The 18,341-nt window shown below is 33.6% G+C and overlaps 4 protein-coding genes and 1 long non-coding RNA gene across 14 annotated transcripts in view; 2 read left to right on the top strand and 3 right to left on the bottom strand.

The window, feature by feature from the left end:
• Positions 1-334: 334 nt before the first annotated feature.
• Positions 335-3,479, bottom strand: Bic (bicaudal). The gene is made up of 4 exons (XM_076428843.1): positions 3,220-3,479; positions 2,318-2,689; positions 1,326-1,453; positions 335-1,239 (listed from the first exon to the last, which is right to left on the bottom strand). Exons 1-3 carry the CDS (start codon positions 3,295-3,297, stop codon positions 1,343-1,345), a joined length of 561 nt encoding a protein of 186 aa, XP_076284958.1. The 5' UTR covers positions 3,298-3,479; the 3' UTR covers positions 335-1,239; positions 1,326-1,342.
• A 528-nt stretch (positions 3,480-4,007) lies between these two features.
• LOC143211305 (uncharacterized protein C2orf42) lies at positions 4,008-8,593 on the bottom strand. The gene is made up of 7 exons (XM_076428823.1): positions 7,845-8,593; positions 7,013-7,401; positions 6,622-6,945; positions 6,317-6,536; positions 6,035-6,240; positions 5,031-5,949; positions 4,008-4,808 (listed from the first exon to the last, which is right to left on the bottom strand). Exons 2-7 carry the CDS (start codon positions 7,397-7,399, stop codon positions 4,648-4,650), a joined length of 2,217 nt encoding a protein of 738 aa, XP_076284938.1. The 5' UTR covers positions 7,400-7,401; positions 7,845-8,593; the 3' UTR covers positions 4,008-4,647.
• On the top strand, positions 8,523-10,478 carry LOC143211311 (2-aminoethanethiol dioxygenase). 3 transcript variants are annotated; one of them, XM_076428841.1, is made up of 3 exons: positions 8,523-8,933; positions 9,155-9,479; positions 10,089-10,478. In XM_076428841.1, the coding sequence occupies exons 2-3, from the start codon at positions 9,180-9,182 to the stop codon at positions 10,476-10,478; spliced, it is 690 nt and encodes a 229-aa protein (XP_076284956.1). In that variant the 5' UTR covers positions 8,523-8,933; positions 9,155-9,179. The 3 variants fall into 3 exon arrangements, with proteins under 3 accessions (XP_076284956.1, XP_076284955.1, XP_076284954.1); XM_076428839.1 differs by having other exon boundaries at positions 8,528-8,933; positions 9,144-9,479; XM_076428840.1 differs by having other exon boundaries at positions 8,524-9,479.
• On the bottom strand, positions 10,084-18,261 carry LOC143211308 (E3 ubiquitin-protein ligase MARCHF5). Of its 8 annotated transcripts, XM_076428831.1 has the most exons (8): positions 17,776-17,929; positions 17,559-17,712; positions 17,133-17,291; positions 16,237-16,390; positions 15,935-16,143; positions 15,544-15,862; positions 15,297-15,462; positions 10,084-12,392 (listed from the first exon to the last, which is right to left on the bottom strand). In XM_076428831.1, the coding sequence occupies exons 3-8, from the start codon at positions 17,248-17,250 to the stop codon at positions 12,234-12,236; spliced, it is 1,125 nt and encodes a 374-aa protein (XP_076284946.1). In that variant the 5' UTR covers positions 17,251-17,291; positions 17,559-17,712; positions 17,776-17,929; the 3' UTR covers positions 10,084-12,233. The 8 variants fall into 8 exon arrangements, with proteins under 8 accessions (XP_076284946.1, XP_076284950.1, XP_076284952.1 ...); XM_076428835.1 differs by lacking the exons at positions 17,559-17,712; positions 17,776-17,929 and adding an exon at positions 17,951-18,261 and having other exon boundaries at positions 15,935-16,140; positions 16,237-16,363; XM_076428837.1 differs by lacking the exons at positions 17,559-17,712; positions 17,776-17,929 and adding an exon at positions 17,951-18,260 and having other exon boundaries at positions 15,935-16,140; positions 16,237-16,357.
• Positions 18,166-18,341, top strand: part of LOC143211314 (uncharacterized) — a 47,759-nt gene continuing 47,583 nt past the window's right edge. Inside the window, exon 1 of the long non-coding RNA XR_013009432.1 lies at positions 18,166-18,333. This is a non-coding gene — a long non-coding RNA (uncharacterized LOC143211314). The remainder of the gene's footprint in view (positions 18,334-18,341) is intronic.

Here is an 18,341-nt window from a genome sequence, read left to right as displayed (position 1 = left end):
CACAGCATTAAGTAGTAGTAAACGTTTAATCAGTGATATTGTAACTTAGGATAAGTTTGTGTTGTATTTGTCCCACCATTCTTTGATAGATATAAAAAAGAATCGTACGCAATGTAGAATTAAATTTGTCTCAGGATTGCAGTATTCCGATTGCACGTATATAAACTGTGTAACAATCATCTTATGGAAAAAGTTTCTTTTATGGAAAAAGATATTACTGATTGAAGAAAAAGTGAAACAATGAATAGACAAAAAACGAGTGAAACCATGCGTACATGCGGAAGTACATGAAAAAGAAAGTATGAATGGAGAATGCTGAGAGAGACTGATACTATTATACAGGATAGCTCTTATTAGTATATTTCCATAATTACACTGTTATTACAGATCTATTCTATAGGTGAAAATATAAATATCGACAAATTACGACTAAATTGTGTATCAGAAAAAACATGAGATTTTAAGTAGAAAACCGCATTTCCAGCAAATGAATTTATTCCATAGATTACATTACAAAATATTACACCTCATTTTCCGTACTGGAAAGCTGCAGCGAAAACCTACTCTTACTTTGTAGTCACTATGAAATCCATCAATTAAAATAGAGGTGCCTCGATATTTCGCACATTTTTCTTTTTACTCTTTCTATAGTCTATATAAATTTTTCTCCGCCTATGTAACATCGCTGCGAATAGGTGGAAGATTACTGTTATCGTTTGCCGGGAAATTGATTTTATTTGTTAATCAACACTCCTATAAATTTATCGAAGTTCGTTACCTTTAAAATGAGAACACGTCATGCGAAGTCGACGTGATAGTAAGATGTGTATATAACTGTGAATAAGTTCAGGTTAAAAATTGTAATTTCATATCGTGTTTCATGTGAAACAAACGATCTCGACTTAAATGTCTAAAATTGAAACACCGGACCTTGTACATGATCGATCAACGGTCGCACAATCTCAATTTTTAGGAAACGTAAAATCATTTTTTCAACCGACTCGGAGCAAAGTCTATTGTTCGCAAATGCAACAAAGAAAAGAGCATTGTTCATAGAAACTTTTGATTTCTGTAACAGCTGTTTTTATTTTCTCGATACCTGTTACTCATATAGCATTATCATAGGGTATGACAAATATTTATAACGTATGTATAGTGGTGTGATACTTTGTTTACGCATTGCTTTAGCAATTTGTATATCTCAACTTGTCAATTACAACAGTTAGTTGCATGAAATAGCTGTGAAAGAAGAAGTCAGACAATTTATTTTCCTTTTTTTATTCATGATGTAATGTAATTAAACTGGATTCGTATTATAATGTTACCTTGGGTACTGAATTCTTTAAGCTTCAGGAGTAGCTACAGGGGTTTCTTTCTTTTCTTCATTCGTAACCGCCTCCTTTTTGTCACCAGTCGCTTTGTCGCTTTCATCCACTTCCTTTTTTGTAGCGACCTTAACAAATTTATAGAATTTTAGATAGGCACAACCATCTGTGTTAACCGTTAATAGAAAAATCTTTAAAAACAATGAGCATGCAATCAGTAATACTAAAATAAAGTCAAAGCTAACCTTTGATCTCATACATAATATATACAGTGACTCTCGTTAACATTCCGACGCTCTCAAAAAAAACGATAACTTTTTTAATATTGTACTATGCGATGTGAACTTTTTTGAGAAGTTAGAGTAATTAGTTTACTACATGATGTGAAAACAAATTTTTCCAAAAATTGCAATTGGTCGAAACTGTGAAGAAAATGGTAAAAGTAATGTTTTACAATATTTTTTTGTGGGCATATATTGAAAATTTTAAAAATACGTTTTGTAGATCTGTGTCAATTATATACATTATGAAAGTTCCAGCAACAGACATTGAAAGATCTAAGAATCCTTAGATTTATTGCAGTTAGAAGCCGAAAATCGTGAAAAACTGCAATTTTTACCATCTTTAAACTTTGCATCTCATTACAACATCGATTTTGATAAAATTTTCAGAATATTTTTAATTAATACATCTGCGAAACGTGTTTTCTAAATTTTCCATAGAAGCCCACATAAAAAAGTTGCAAAATACAACCTTTAGTATTTTTTATGCAATCCCGACAACTTGCAATTTTTTTCAAAAATTTTTGTCACGTTGCGTAGCAAACCAATTGTTCCAACTTTTCAAAAAAGTTCAAATCGTACGGTCCAATATTAAAGAAGTTACCGTCTTTTTAAGAGTGTTGGAATATTAGTGAAAGTCGCTATATATATATATATATGGCTTCAAATATGAAACATATAAAATGATGGTTGGCTGAACTTGATTATTACCTCTTCTTTACTGGCTTCGTCGAAATTCTCTACCAAATCTGGCACCTCGTCGTCTTCTTCCAATGTGGCTTTACCAACCGTACTACCGGACACTGTGCTTGCTAATCGTTTCAATTGTGTAACTCCTTCAGGTCCCAACTGGCTTATAATTCCCGGTAGCATGTCAGTTATCTGTTTGATATCGCCATGACCGGTAATGGCAAATGTGTTGGCGGACAGACTAGCCTGAGCCTTTGGATTATTAAAATGGATGACAGTACCATCATCCTTGATCATGTTAACCTCCTCGATACCGGGGACTGTGTTTACAGACAGTTTCTTCAAGCAACTTTGTAATTTCTTATCATCTGTAGCTGTAGTAGCATGAACGACCTAAAATCAAATTGAATAATAAAACAAAAAATAAGAAGAGCATTCTTTAATGGAGCAAGTTTTTCCCCACAAATGAACATTCTTTGACGGACGACTTTCTGAAAATATATGAAAAATCGATCTTTGTGGGAATTGTAAACATTTCCAAGAATCATTTCAAAAAATTTAACAATCTTAACTGCCGTACACGAGGAGACAATAAAGCTGACTTGTATGTAGATGACACGTAAAAAATGAAAGACGGTGGTCGGAAAACCAGGAACGTGGTTGTCACGAACGTAGAACGTTTCCGAATAATGTACAAACAATAATGTCTCGTAAGGTATGACGACAAAATTTTGATGTCATAGAAGAATGATAATTGGCGATCGAGAATCAAGGATCAGTCGTCGGAAATAGAGAAAATCACAGGTCATTCGAATGACATTTGAAACTTCTGCTTCTGTGGACTCGAAAACTCACGGCCCAACGAAATTGATGTGAATTCGATATATTCATGTTAGTTATTCGTTCGAAATATATCTACGTACCTTCTTCTTGCGTCGGGGTGTTCCCTTTCCGCCGATTCGTACTTGGGCTTGAAGCTTCTTCAGCTTTTCAGGATTCATGTTAACCTGTCTCTGCGAGGATCGGAAACTTCAAATAGCTGGTCACCTCGCTCGAGCGGATTACAAATATGACGGAAAGTTTTATACGATCAAATGAATTGAACACGACCGGCGAGCAAACACGTGCTCTCTGTTCACCGAGAGGGTCGAGAAAATGGAAGTGTACGCTTCTCTAGCTCTTTACGTCAGAGACGGCTTCCGGAAGGGCACCGCTTCCGTTCGAAACTTAACTCAAAACACTGCATCGAGCAATTATTAATAATACTATTAGGATTCAAAGTTAGTCCCAGCCCACTCGATAAATAAACATTTCTTGGAAAAGGTTTTACTTCGTTTAGACAACCTATTTCTTGATAAATATTCATTTTATATAATAGCACGTCTGAACATGGAGGTTATGAATACCATTGATGTTACGATATACGATTTCAGACAAAAAACTTCATAAATACTCCCGCATATACAATCGACAAATCCTCGTCTTACAAAACATGCAAAAATCGTAATAATTATGTCCATATAAGAAATTTAATAAAACTACAAATAACAAATCGTATGGGTAATTACAATAATTGATCAACTATTTAAAATTAGAGCGCGAATGAGAAGTTGAAAATTTTAAATCATAATAATAATGATTATAACAATTTTTCAAAAACTTGGAACGTTTAAATAAAGTGTTTATGAAAAAATTACGATAATTTGTTCAGATATATAATTTATTGTAAGGTTCATCAAACAAATAAATTTTCATTGTATAATGTAAATTTGCTTTGAATTTTACATTATCACATCCAATTTAAAATATGTATATTTACAATATATTACATACTTATACAATAATCATTTAATTTAGTACAATATTAACATATTCCTCAATACATACATATTCAATAAATTAATTTTAAAAAAGGTTTGATCGTACGTTGTTAATGAATATGGACATTTATATTGTAATGAGTTAATATTTATATTTAAGAGAAACCATTTTCCTTTTTATCTTCTTTTTTTACGAAAACGAGAATATACCATAAAATTAGGTCAGTCTTTAATTCTTGAAAAACAATTTAATAATTGTTTTCAAATAAAAGCAATATGTATACTTTTTTCAAACATATTCTTTTTCTAAAATTTAAGGTATCTCTTCTGTTGTCTTTACAACGGACACATATCTACTGAATTCTTCAGTATGAGACGCAACATATGAGAATGTATTTCATACTCGCTGTTACTTTTTCTCATTTAAAAAGAATAAATGTTCTCAAAACAATCTATACAATTGTTAATAATAGGAAAGTAATAATTTGATAATACAAAGACAATTATTACAAACTTATTCATTTCATATTTTTATAATAAGGCTATTTTCCTCCATCTGTGATTTGTTTCATTTTTTACATGACCAAATTCAAATCTAATTCTAAGCTCACCAATTTTTGATATTGGTAAGATATCTGGTATCCACTCTATCAAAAATGGCGTCGGTTCAACTTGATTAGGAGAAGTATTTCCTGAAAATCGAATAACAAATTAATTATTTCCGTTAATACGCAGATATTCAGATTTACTCATTTATTAACCATTAGCACTCGAGTGGTGACTCAGAGCGGTGAGTCGCCACTAAAAATTGCTGTACCATTATTTAAACTATAATCGATTATTAAACATTTAAGTATTGTATTAAAAAATGGAGTGCAAAGGGTTAAATTCCGTTGAACATAAGCAATTCTTACCAACTTTCAAATACGTTTTTAATTCTAATGGCTTAATCAATGCATTATTATTGGTTTTTTTGTACCGATCTATTTCCGTTTCCTCTCGTTTATATAACTCATATGTACCATCTGCGTTTTGTACAAAACTTCTTGTTATTTCTAAAGGTATAAGTGGCGTTTCGAAAATACTTTTGACATGTAGAATGTTAGTTATATGCCAAGTATACTTCGTAAATGTACCCAACGGTACCCCATCTTTTCTAACGAACGCAGTCGTTGAATTTGGTAAACGTTTCTTCTTACCGCCGCAAGATATCCTTTCACGTAAACAATCGAAAAATATTTGTGGTACATGAAATACTAAAGGATCAGGTTTCCCATCAAATTGAAAGTGCATCGTCTGATTGATTCTTTCAGTTATAGATGCCAGCCATTTCATAAAAGGTAAGTTTATATTAGCTTCGTCTAAATCCTCGCAGGGATTCTGATATTTTTTAACAATTTGTAATTTTGTCTTTGCTTTTCGAGGTTCTATCGAGTTCAGGTTATTTAAGCTGGTGGTATTTGTGCTCGTAGGTTTGTCATCTCTCTTGCGTTTCGTTGAAATAGGTTGCTGTATATTACTGCTCTCTGTATTCGATATACTTCCAGCGTCATACTGTATTAATACATTCTTGTTTAATACTTTCATACCAGTCGTGTTAGAAACAGTATTAGTATCAATTAATTTCATATTATTCACATCCAGAATTGTATTTGTGTCAAGAACCTTTAAAGTTCCAGTATTTAGTATTTTAATGTTATTATCATTTAAGATATACTGGCTGTTATTAAGTACATTATATTTAGAGTCAATAGCTGTCTGATTCTCCAGTATTTTTACCGTGCTTCCTCCGAGTTGCATGTTGTTTTGATTAATCACTTCTAAATTGTGTACCTGCGTAATACCGTAAGTAATTTTACAATTTCACTATTTAAACGACATTACTTTCTTTCGTTTATTCGCGTAATCAAATTTTTACCTGCGATATCATATTACTATCTTCCAACAAAGTACGATCACATTCTACTTCAATATTTTCAACAATACTATGCGGTAATATTGTAGAGTCCAAGTTCATTGAATCCAAGTCCAATCTGTTTCCATCTAAACTCTGTACTGTTAAAGTATCATCTCGAAATATTAGAAGATGCGTGTCTGTGTCGTCGGTAGTTAATCCATCAAGATCTGTAATTTTAAACATGGGGGACAAACGTTTTCTATTACATTCACAAATGATTTTAATGAAATCCAATCTTCTTACCAATGCCAACTATCTTCTCCTGTTCATTATTCTGCAACATTGTTGTCAAAGGTTTCGGTATACTTAAGTCAGTCTGGTCTAAATTGATATAATAACTAAACTCTTCTGATAACTTCTCGTCGCTAGCAAATGCACAAATACACGCATAAAAATGTACACAACGTTTATTCTGCGAAGACTGTCCCAACTCTACTTTCTCTCCAGCTGTCTTAGCTACACCCTATAAATTTTTCATATAATTAGTAATATACATATGTACTTGTGCTTCGAGCTATAGTGCAACTCTGCTCGATCCTCCTGCTTACCTTAAAAGCAGAACAAGAACAGAAGTAACGATGTTCGATTCTATCTTTCAACTTTGTAACAAACAGAGAAAAATGAAGGTAACCCAACGGATGTTTCGGTGAAGCTTTACACTTCACAGCCATAATATTTTTAGAAACGCGTTGCACTAGGGGCCCCGATGTTTCTGTGGCCAGTAGCCATATTTCTTGTTTCATCTCGTTGTTTACATTCAATGTTGACAAAATAGAATTTCTTAACGTTAACGGTTGTGCTTCTGCGTAACATCTTAAAGCTGCTTGTATATGTTGACACGTAGAAACAGGCATATCAGACGAATTCTTTTCCTATAATAAAATGCATTTCATTATTTTAATGTAGAAGCAATCAGAAGCATGTTTTATTAAGACTTACATGACATTTAAGGACACTAGTATCAAAACTTCGTTCACAGCTATCTACAAAACATAATGCTGTGGACTGTGAGATAAGCGTTGTCATTTCATTAGAAATGGTTGCATTTATCAATGGAAGTTGAACAAATCCACGATAGTCGGGACCTTTATCGCGCACTCGAACCGAGAAGACTTGCGCGGTTGTGCCTGTAATAAGTTTACATGCTTCCGTAGATAATTTTCTTTTTTCGCCGGGTTCTTTAAATACCGCATCGCAGTATTTATTTTTGCAGCATAAACCACGAGATCCATTGTAGGTACCACATTTTGGACATTTGCGAACTCCGCGTAATGTAGCTTTGCCTAAATCTGATAAAAGCTTCTTTAAACGCTCTTCATTGGACATAGCTGTTCAAAATTAGATATCGGTAGATTAATATTCAAATTAGTAGATTAATCAATAGCTAAGAAATTTATATCTGTCATTGTACACCACTATTTTCCTATTGAAATCGTATGTATTTTTATAATCCTGTAGATTTTATTGAAAAACCGCTACTAAAATATACTGAAAATACTTTCATAATAACATCAGAATAAGTTGCTGAACTATAATTGTGTCTACTTTGAGAAGTCTATTTATAAACAAAAGCAAATGAGGTCCCAATGTGAGAAATAATTAAAGAGAAATCAGAAGAAAAATCGAAATCAGATCAAAATTGTTTCTTCGTGTATTTGTTAAGCATTAGGGAAACTGTTTGCAAACTTCTAAATATTGTTTAACATGACACCTTTTACAAATGTTCGGTGACATTTGAGCGAAGAGTATTACGATGTTCCAATTTTCTTACCTTAGCTGGATAATCAATTATTATAGTACGAAAAAACTGATACACTTTCCACTAATAAATTATATTCCAGGAAAGTTTGCTTCGGATAGTAAATAAATATAAAGCTCATCTCAGTATTTCTCAGTACTACGTAAATTACCGACATTTGCGGCAGAGGGCACTCTATTTCATTCACAGAACCAAATACATTCAGGTTGCTAAGGATAATATTGAAATCAGATGTTGAAATGTTGAAATACATAACGTATAATCCATGATTTATAAACATTTTCTTTACGTATTATCATGCAAATTTTAGTATAGCATATTTAAAAAATTAATAATTGTTCAGGAAATTATACACCATAAAACATGGCAGTATATAGGAGGGAAGTGGGAATTACATCAGTGGAATTACCTTTTTTCTGTAAATATTCAGCGCACACATGCATATGCACATGGATTTATGCATATAAATGTATAATATTGGACAGTATTTTTATATATTCGATTGAACAATATAGATATATGTATATATAATATATATATGTACAACGGTGGTACAACATAGATATATACGCATTTTTCAATATTTATAATAATAATAATGTATTGGAATTATATGCAAACGATTTTTTCAATTAATAAATAAGTTTTCTTTTCTGTTTAAATACTTTTGAATACAATGAAGTATCATTACGGAGAGGAAATATTATTATAAAATATGTAATGTTTACTTACTTACATACTTAGCATTGACTTTAAACATTCAAGTTTTTGTTTATGTTTACATATCGTGACTTGTGTTGATATCAAATCACACAGCCATGTTTAAATAGTATGGAGTAGTCAAGCAGATTTAAGTGAGATATTAGCAATGACCAAATATTAAGTACATAAAAGACTGGAATATATATATCAATAACGTTTATTGTTGTTTAAAAATAATAATATCACTTCCGAAATTGTTGTGCGTAACAACAATGAAGTTTATTACGTCTTGTTTAACCTCTAAACGTGACAATTTTGTTCGTTTCTAGAACACTTGTTCAATGAAATTTTGGTGGAGAACATTGAATGCGAATCGTATTTGTGCAGAATAATTGAACGGTACTTATTTAAACTTTTAATACAATTGTAATTATAGAAATCATTTTGATTTTCCTTTGATACGATAATTAAGAATTCTGTATTATAATAATCAAGGTTACGTAGCGTTAGTTCTTTAACGATGATTCGTAAATTACGTTTTATTTGTTGCCAGTTATTCGAAAATATTTTACCTGCAAGTTATTGAACTAGCAATGTGGTTTTTACAAGGTGTTTTTTAGAAGTATTGTGATACAAACTCGAAACATGGCATCAGCGATCGAAATTTTATGGAAACAAGCATTGAAAACATTCGATGGACGAAGAAACGTCGGATTCAAACTTTGTCAAAAGAATTTTGATAAATTATGGAATTTAATGAATAAAATTACAGCTGAGGATGTCAATTTAAACAAACAAGTTCTTGATTTTATACAAATACAATCCGCACCAATGTGTGTTATCGATATATTTGAAAACAAAGATTTGACTATTTCAATTTTTATATTGAAACATGGAGTTACAATGCCCATGCACGATCACCCTGGAATGCATGGTTTTTTAAAGGTATGTACATGAAAAGTTATCTTTCTTCAAATATAAATATACAGGGTGTCCCAGCTAATTTGTAAAAATCCTGATTCCCCTGTTGACAGGCCACTCTTTTACTTCGTCATTACGCTCTTTCCTCTACTGTTAATGAAATCCAATCTTCTTACCAATACCAACTATCTTTCCCTGTGCATTATTTTGCAATATTGTTGTCAAAGGTTTTGGCATATTGAAGTCGGTCTGGTCTAAATTTATGTAATAACTAGACTGCGGATCTTTATGCAAAATAAAAATTGTCTGCATCGATTGCAAGAAATAGAAACTACTTTTGCGTTTACGTGGCGTAATTTGCATTATTCGGCAGCATGTAGCTGTTACAGTTTTATGAAAATAGCTAGAGGAAGCTCTATGCTTTCAAATAATGCAAATTACGCCTCGTAAACATAAAAATAGGAAATTTGTGAAATTTAGAAACTATTCGCTTTTCAATAGTTACGTTATTATCGTAGTCCTCTTTTTCCCCAAATTGATCCACCTTGTCCTCACCTAACTTCTATATACCCTGTATATAAATAATATATGCTAAGATGACTAATGTATCCTTTAATTGTAATGTATATACAGGTAATTAGCGGTGCAGTTCAAGTGAACAGTTATACCTTGAAAAACGATGATCATATAATCAAATTAAATAAAGAGAAAGATGCATTTAGACATCGACCAATATCTTTGCACAGTAATTCACCTGCTTGTGTTCTTACACCCAGGGATAAGAATTTGCACGAAATTTCATGCGTCGAAGGTCCTGCTGCATTTTTAGATATACTTAGTCCACCTTACGACGAAGATGATTCTGGAAATGGTCCAAGACCATGCACATTCTTCAAAACTGTTAGTTCTACATCGTGCATGGACTTGCCAGATATAATTGAAGAAGTTAAATTACTTGCATTCGAAGGACCACCAAATTTTGACTCCGAAAGTATTATGTACACAGGGCCACCTTTAATGTGACGTGAAACATCGAAACACGTTCTATGTTCAATTTGTTAAAGAAATGTACATTTTACAGCATTCATTTACAATTGAAGAGCAATTTTAATTGTACCAGGAGCTTTTATGATTATTTAATTTCTAATTGCATATATATAGCTTGTTATAAATGAGAAGTACAACATAAGTTTCTTACGATAGAAATTGTTTTACATTTTATAATATTGTATTCAGTTATATTTATTATTGCTGATACTTTGTAACGTTCCAAAAATTGTTTTCTTTTTTTACGAGACACATGCATTTTGTTTTGTATTTTTATTGGTTTAACAGTTATTAAAAATGTTACATATAAATCATTATTTTAAATTTACTATTTCCTTGGCGCACGAGAGTAGGATGTAAACAAAGAATGTATTATAGTACGTACGATTGATGTGTAAAGCGTGATAAATGAATATCTGCTAGTTATACATAGAAAAGAAACAACAATTCTGTTTGTATAAAGGTAGTTATTTTAAGTATAGCAAGATACGTATGTCTTTGTACAATGTAAAAATTATCACATTTTTTTTAAATGTAACTGTCTGTGTGGTATACATGTGAAAAAACAAAAGAACAAAAACACTTACAATGTTTAAAAATAACGAGGCAAAGTATTTTTCAAACGAAAATTGTACTTAATTTATTCAAAACTTACATCACCGAAAAAATAATATATTAATAATAAATATATTTGTATACTATAGAATTCTTTTTTGAGATATTCCTTTAGTACCTGCGTTTTTCTATTGTATGGCGATTTTTTGTTATCGAAGAACATTTTTGGGAATAATGACTGTGAGTACCATAAACTTAAGTAAACTGATCAATGTTGACAGTAATGTCGTATTTGTTTATGTTTACAAAAATAACACAGTTCATTGATTCGAATCGATCTTTACTAATTTCTTATATCTACAGAAAATAAAGCATTTACATAAGACAATGCTGCGTTTATAAAATTTTTTATTCGATATATTATATAATTTGTTATCTATTCCAAAACTTATCCATAATAAAAATGAACTTCTACAAAGAATATGCTCTCTTTCTCACATCTGGCAAATTACAGACAATCTCTACATCTTCTACAGGTTCAGGTATTTCTTCGGTACAAAGGATACATGCGCATTCCAGATTTCAGAAAAATATACAGTTTCATTACTAATAAATTAAAGTTTTAATATAGTAAACAAATCTTCGTCATTTTCTTAGTTATTAATCTTTTCGCTGTTAACCATAAACGCCCTTAATTACAAAAAAAAAACGTCGCAGCGAAAAAGTTAATTTGAAGTAATAAAGAAATAGAATTGCACTAAAAAACCATCATCCGCATAGATCAATTTATACGCCTTATTTACTATTCAAGGAAGGATGAACAGACATCATTGTTGTTCTACTAACACGTTAAAGAGATATAACATTTCTTACAGTTAATTGTTTCATGCCAGACATATATTATAATAATTTACTAATCAGAATTATGTATATAATGTCAATTTCCCATCCTTATATATGTATACATAATCTATACAATATATATATATGTATATACACATATATATATACTACGTATATCTTACGTATTTGTTAAATCTGATCATAGTACCCATAAACTTACATAAAAGTTAAGCATTGGACAGTTGTCTGTATAATAAAAGTACACTAAGAAGTTGAATTCCTCTAAATCTGAGGAAGTACAGTGTTTTGAGAATAGCACACGGACTTTTATATTTAACTTGTTTGATTGGTGTCAGAATTTTGTTGCCTTCTGTATAGTGCGATATTGTCATCTGTATAGTCCATTATACGCCGTTGGCATTGTCTCACGTACTGTTGTTGTTTATGATATATTTTGAATGCACCCTTTATTGTTATGAATGCTATACCACCCTGTAAAATTCCGTAGGACGTTTTTAAGAGTTATTCAAAATTTGACTACCAACAGTAAATACACACACATACATACAGGGTGTCCCAAAATTCGTGAAAATCCCGAAAGGGGGTGGTTCCTGAGACCATTCTAAGAGACATTTTCCTTTGCACCAATGTCAACTGCGGCTTTGTTTAGGAGTTATTAACGAAAAACACGGACCAATCAGAGCGCGCCCTGGCCCGGCGCGCCACGCCGCGCCGGCAAGCGAGTGTCGGTGGTACGCCGCGACATCGCAACGAACAAGAGTTTCTCGATAATGTGAACCCTCTCCGATTTTGATGAGCTTTGGATATGTTGTCAAGACCATGATTCTGAACAACATTTCTCTTTAGACTTTTTGGCGATCGGCTTTAGTTTACGAGATAAGTAACTTGTAATTGTAAATCGATCGATGTACTATCTGATCTATCTCCTCTCCGATTTCGATGCGCTTTGGATACGTTGTCAAGACCATGATTCTGAACAACATTTCTCTTTAGACTTTTTGGCAATCGGCTTTAGTTTACGAGATAATCGTAAAAAAAGAGAAGAAGCAGAAACTGATTGAATTAAAAACTCACGTATTCAGCCGTAAATCCATTTGCTGCTTCGAAATGTGTGTCACTGGGTCACTCGGTGACGAACTGCACAGATGTCTTCAGGTACACGGCAGTACCGAAAGCCAAGGGACGTACGGCCAGGTCGACGAGCTGCACAGCCGGTGGTAGAAGGCCTAAGGGATGCGCGGTCAAGTCGACGATCCAGAATTTAACTTTCACTTTCGAATCGATAAATAATTCGTATGTTTATTTTACACAGATGCCTTGAAATTTTTCCACACTCACAATCACTGTTCACATTTGTCAACACATAGTTATGCACTAATAATAATTGCCATATCCCTTGTACTGCTGCACAAATCACAACAATCAGGTAATGCAATCACTAGACTGCGGATTTCATGCATTTGTAGCAAACATGAGTAGGTGCATTTTAATACAGTAGAGAGATTAAAATAATTTCAAAGCACCATAGTATTATTTTCAACTTCTTAAAATGATCACAGTAAGAATCAAATATCTGTCTGGCTCCCCTGTCCCTTGTAATAGCGGCAGCCAACATTCATTTTGCATAAAGATTCGCAGTCTAGTGATTAGTTTAAATATCACAGTCAAAAAAACAGCTAATACATAGCAACCGTTAGCTTTGAATTTACAAGTCTTTGGAGATATTCTCTCTACCGCGGCTCGAACGACACTGATTTTCCGCAAGATTTTTCTAAAGAATTTAGGAAGGGCATTTAGAGTGTCGAAATTCGAAATGCACGCTGTAGCACGAGAACGACGAGACGGTTGGACGAAAAACAGGATACGAGAAGGACCGCTTTAAGACTTATGACAATCACATGTTTAGTTTTTCCTGCAGGTTGGTACGTAGAGTCGATGGGTTCGAAAACGTCATCCGTCCTTTTACCCAGCAAGGGGTAAAAATGTCAGGTCAGCGTAGCATCCCTATTGTCCTATATCTTCCTTAAGAAACTTTCTAAAAGAAGGACAGACGACGTTTTCGAACGGTTACCCATCGACTCTGCGTACCAATCTACAGGAAAACCTAAACATGTGATTGTCATAAGTCTTAAAGCGGTCCTTCTCGTATCCTGTTTTTCGTCCAACCGTCCCGTCGTTCTCGTGCTACAGCGTGCATTTCGAATTTCGACACTCTAAATGCCCTTCCTAAATTCTTTAGAAAAATCTTGCGGAAAATCAGTGTCGTTCGAGCCGCGGTAGAGAGAATATCTCCAAAGACTTGTAAATTCAAAGCTAACGGTTGCTATGTATTAGCTGTTTTTTTTACTGTGATATTTAAACTAATCACTAGACTGCGAATCTTTATGCAAAATGAATGTTGGCTGCCGCTATTACAAGGGACAGGAGCCAGACAGATATTTGATTCTTACTGTGATCATTTTAAGAATTTGAAAATAATACATTGGTGTTTTGAAATTATTTTAATCTCTCTACTGTATTAAAATGCACCTACTCATGTTTGCTACAAATGCATGAAATCCGCAGTCTAGTGATTGCATTACCTGATTGTTGTGATTTGTGCAGCAGTACAAGGGATATGGCAATTATTATTAGTGCATAACTATGTGTTGACAAATGTGAACAGTGATTGTGAGTGTGGAAAAATTTCAAGGCATCTGTGTAAAATAAACATACGAATTATTTATCGATTCGAAAGTGAAAGTTAAATTCTGGATCGTCGACTTGACCGCGCATCCCTTAGGCCTTCTACCACCGGCTGTGCAGTTCGTCGACCTGGCCGTACGTCCCTTGGCTTTCGGTACTGCCGTGTACCTGAAGACATCTGTGCAGTTCGTCACCGAGTGACCCAGTGACACACATTTCGAAGCAGCAAATGGATTTACGGCTGAATACGTGAGTTTTTAATTCAATCAGTTTCTGCTTCTTCTCTTTTTTTACGATTATCTCGTAAACTAAAGCCGATCGCCAAAAAGTCTAAAGAGAAATGTTGTTCAGAATCATGGTCTGGACAACGTATCCAAAGCTCATCGAAATCGGAGAGGATTCACATTATCGAGAAACTCTTGTTCGTTGCGATGTCACGGCGTACCACCGACACTCGCTTGCCGGCGCGGCGGGCCAGGACGCGCTCTGATTGGTCCGTGTTTTTCGTTAATAACTCCTAAACAAAGCCGCAGTTGACATTGGTGCAAAGGAAAATGTCTCTTAGAATGTTCTCAGGGACCACCCCCTTTCGGGATTTTCACGAGTTTTGGGACACCCTGTATATGCGAAATATGTAATAGTAACTTTTGAGCGGTAGTGTATATATATATATATATATTTAACACATACGAGTAACGTCCTTTGAAAATTGGAGTGTATGCTTTCGAAAAATATTTTGCCACATATACTGGCAATACTGGGTAGTAGAAGTGCTCCGCAAAGAATACGTGTTGCTGATACTGGATCATTCATAGGTGGCATCTCTTCAAATTGGGCTCTATCGTCACTAGAATAACTGAAATAGTAAATATACACATTAACTGAATGTACTTATCGAATGTACCGATCGAAGTAATTTACATTTATGATTACGTACCTATTTGGCAAAAAATACCTCAGAATAGGAACCTTGCATGCATGTCGTCTGAATAGGCTAAGTGCCTGATCTTCCCATCTCAGCATTTTTCCCAATACCAACAGTATCGGAATCGTTGGCAAACCAACTAATAACACTAAAGGGTCAGCTTGCTCCATCATGGCTAAACCATCTTTATATCCAACTACTTGCATTACAGTTACCGCTCCATATGTCACAGCCGTCCAATACATAGACGCGACAACTATACTGGCTGCTATGTACGGACAAATTCGGAAAATTATCCCGTCAATGTTGTCCAATACTACTACCAACGGTCCTAAAATATTATCCATAGATTTATTATAAATAGCATTTATTACACGGCGTCCAATAAACAAATGAAACAAACCCATATTCGGATATACGATGATGTATTCTGTGTTACACTGCGGACAAGCTACATTAGCGCCTGCACGTCCTTTCTGTTTTTCGTCAACCCATCTCTGAATACAACCCTGATGAACCCATTTAGATGTACCACGACAATGACATGGTTTTACCCATGATGCAGTCGCATCGTCTTCATCTGTCGCAAAACACACCCAACAGTATCTCCTGCTATATTGAATAAAAATTATTTATGCAATGTACATGCATTTAAATTTAGTTTTCCATGTCATATCGAACATTGATATAGGATACTGTACGTACTCGTCTTCTGAGTTTACCGCCGATGCACCGGCTTCTGGTTGATTTGGAGAAGATGCTCCATCGGTTACATCACTTGCCGAATGTGTACTTTCCACAGGTTCTGGCAATGATTCTTCGTTGGCTGAAACTTCTTCAACTTGAGCACTGGGTATTTCTATTAACAATTAATTGTGTTTTTGTTAAAGTAAAATTAGAATATTAATATTTTTATTACTGTAGCATTATATTTTTCTCTAGATTGACAATAAAACTAGATGAAATCAGTACACTGCGGATGTTTATGCATTTTCCAATTTTTGTAGACAAATTTTAGGACAGTGGAACGAAATAAAACCTTATTTTTAATGAGCACAGCCTCTGTAGATCCAAAACAAATAAAAAGTGTACAAAATTCTATCGAATTTTATATTGTAGCCTTTTTTAAAAATTTTCATAAGCCATAAATGCATAAAGATCCGCAGTCTGAGTATCTGTACTTTGTATACACACTAGTAATAATACAGATCATAATACCACCGATGAGGTGTAAGAATAGACCTATTATCCAATGTATTTTGGTGGCCCACTTTTGTGGGGTCATGTAACTCCATTACCATTTTCATTTCGCCCATTTGCATGCAAATGAAGCAAACCAGCACGTGAAACAATGATTCAGCACAGAAATAGACTTATTTATTTATGTACAGCACAAAGATTTTGGCATAAACTCGTTTAAATCGCTTGAAATGAAAATGGTGATGGGATTACGTGGCCCCTGAAAAGTGGGCTGCAAAAATGCATTGGATCTATCCTTATAATTAGTCGGTGATAATACCATGGATAACGAACGAATTTATTAACCCTCCGAGTACAGCACTTGAAGGGTTAACAAGAATGTAAACAATAAGAATTTTTACCATTACTTGACCGCCCTACTCGTCTTATATTAGAAAGATGCCTTCTTAAAGAAGATCCTATTATTAGTCCTCCAGGACGAGCGATCCCATAAATTTGAATCGAGTCGTTGAATGACATTGTATCTATAAGTTTTTCAATACTCTGTTATCATTTTACACCTGTAAAAATAGATATTATGAAACATATGTCACAATGCTATTGTGCACTTTTATAAAACATTGCGAATTAACATTTTGCACGATGACACATTGAAAAAGAAACTGGAAGTAATAAATTACTAAGAATACGTATGTGTCAACACGACTACCAGTAGTTGTCTCAGGTGCTTATATTAAAATTTAAGAACATTTTTTGATCTTATGCACATACACTATGTATATGGTTTTGTTGCACGTCAGAATCTTTTTAATTTAAAGGTTATTTACCTTTCTACATCTTTTTATTCACGACTAAATATGTACTTCGTTATGTCTTATTGCAAACAAGCGAAAATAAATCTTAAAGATAGATCGAAACCGTATGTTCAAACGAAATTTCTGTCAGGTGAAACAATTGATCCTGTCACCTCAAGCCACCACACTGAAATAACAAATACAAAACCATTTTTTTTAACCAGCGAAACGTGGTTAAAAAGTTGCTTACCGACTGGTTAACGTATGTCATTATAAAAAACACGAAATGTTTCCTCAACGATAGAAAAGTTCTTCGATTGAATATGTATAATTTTGATCTCGACTCGAAAACAATGTTAAGAATATTATAAGACAATGACAATACAAGTATGCTATCGAAACTAAAAAAAAACATTGATTTATACCTGAAGTAACATGTAATTCACTGTTGCACATTTACGACGAAGTGACGAAATCGTTGACATCGTTTCAAATTACAACGAGAAATAATTACATGACAATAAAAAAGATTCGTTTATGCGGTGACCTTTATTGATAGTTTACAATTCTGAAAAAATTGTTGTTTTTCAAATTCACATTACAAATAGATTCATTCCTTTTTATACCAATATTAGTAATGACTAAAAGTTATCCGAATTGCTGTTCATACTGCCAATATTTTAAACCGAAAATTCGCTACTCAAATTAATTGCCAAACTTCACACCGCTTCGAGTACTCTTCTCAATATGTCACATCAAGGTCATCTCCGTGTCGACTGTTTTTCGTTGCCACAACCCACTGCTACAGGTAATTTC

The sequence above is a fragment of the Lasioglossum baleicum genome, chromosome 8 (assembly GCF_051020765.1).
Source record: "Lasioglossum baleicum chromosome 8, iyLasBale1, whole genome shotgun sequence".
Taxonomy (NCBI): domain Eukaryota; kingdom Metazoa; phylum Arthropoda; class Insecta; order Hymenoptera; family Halictidae; genus Lasioglossum; species Lasioglossum baleicum.
The sequence above is the reverse complement of the archived record's forward strand: the minus strand, read 5'-3'. Positions and strand labels throughout refer to the sequence as shown.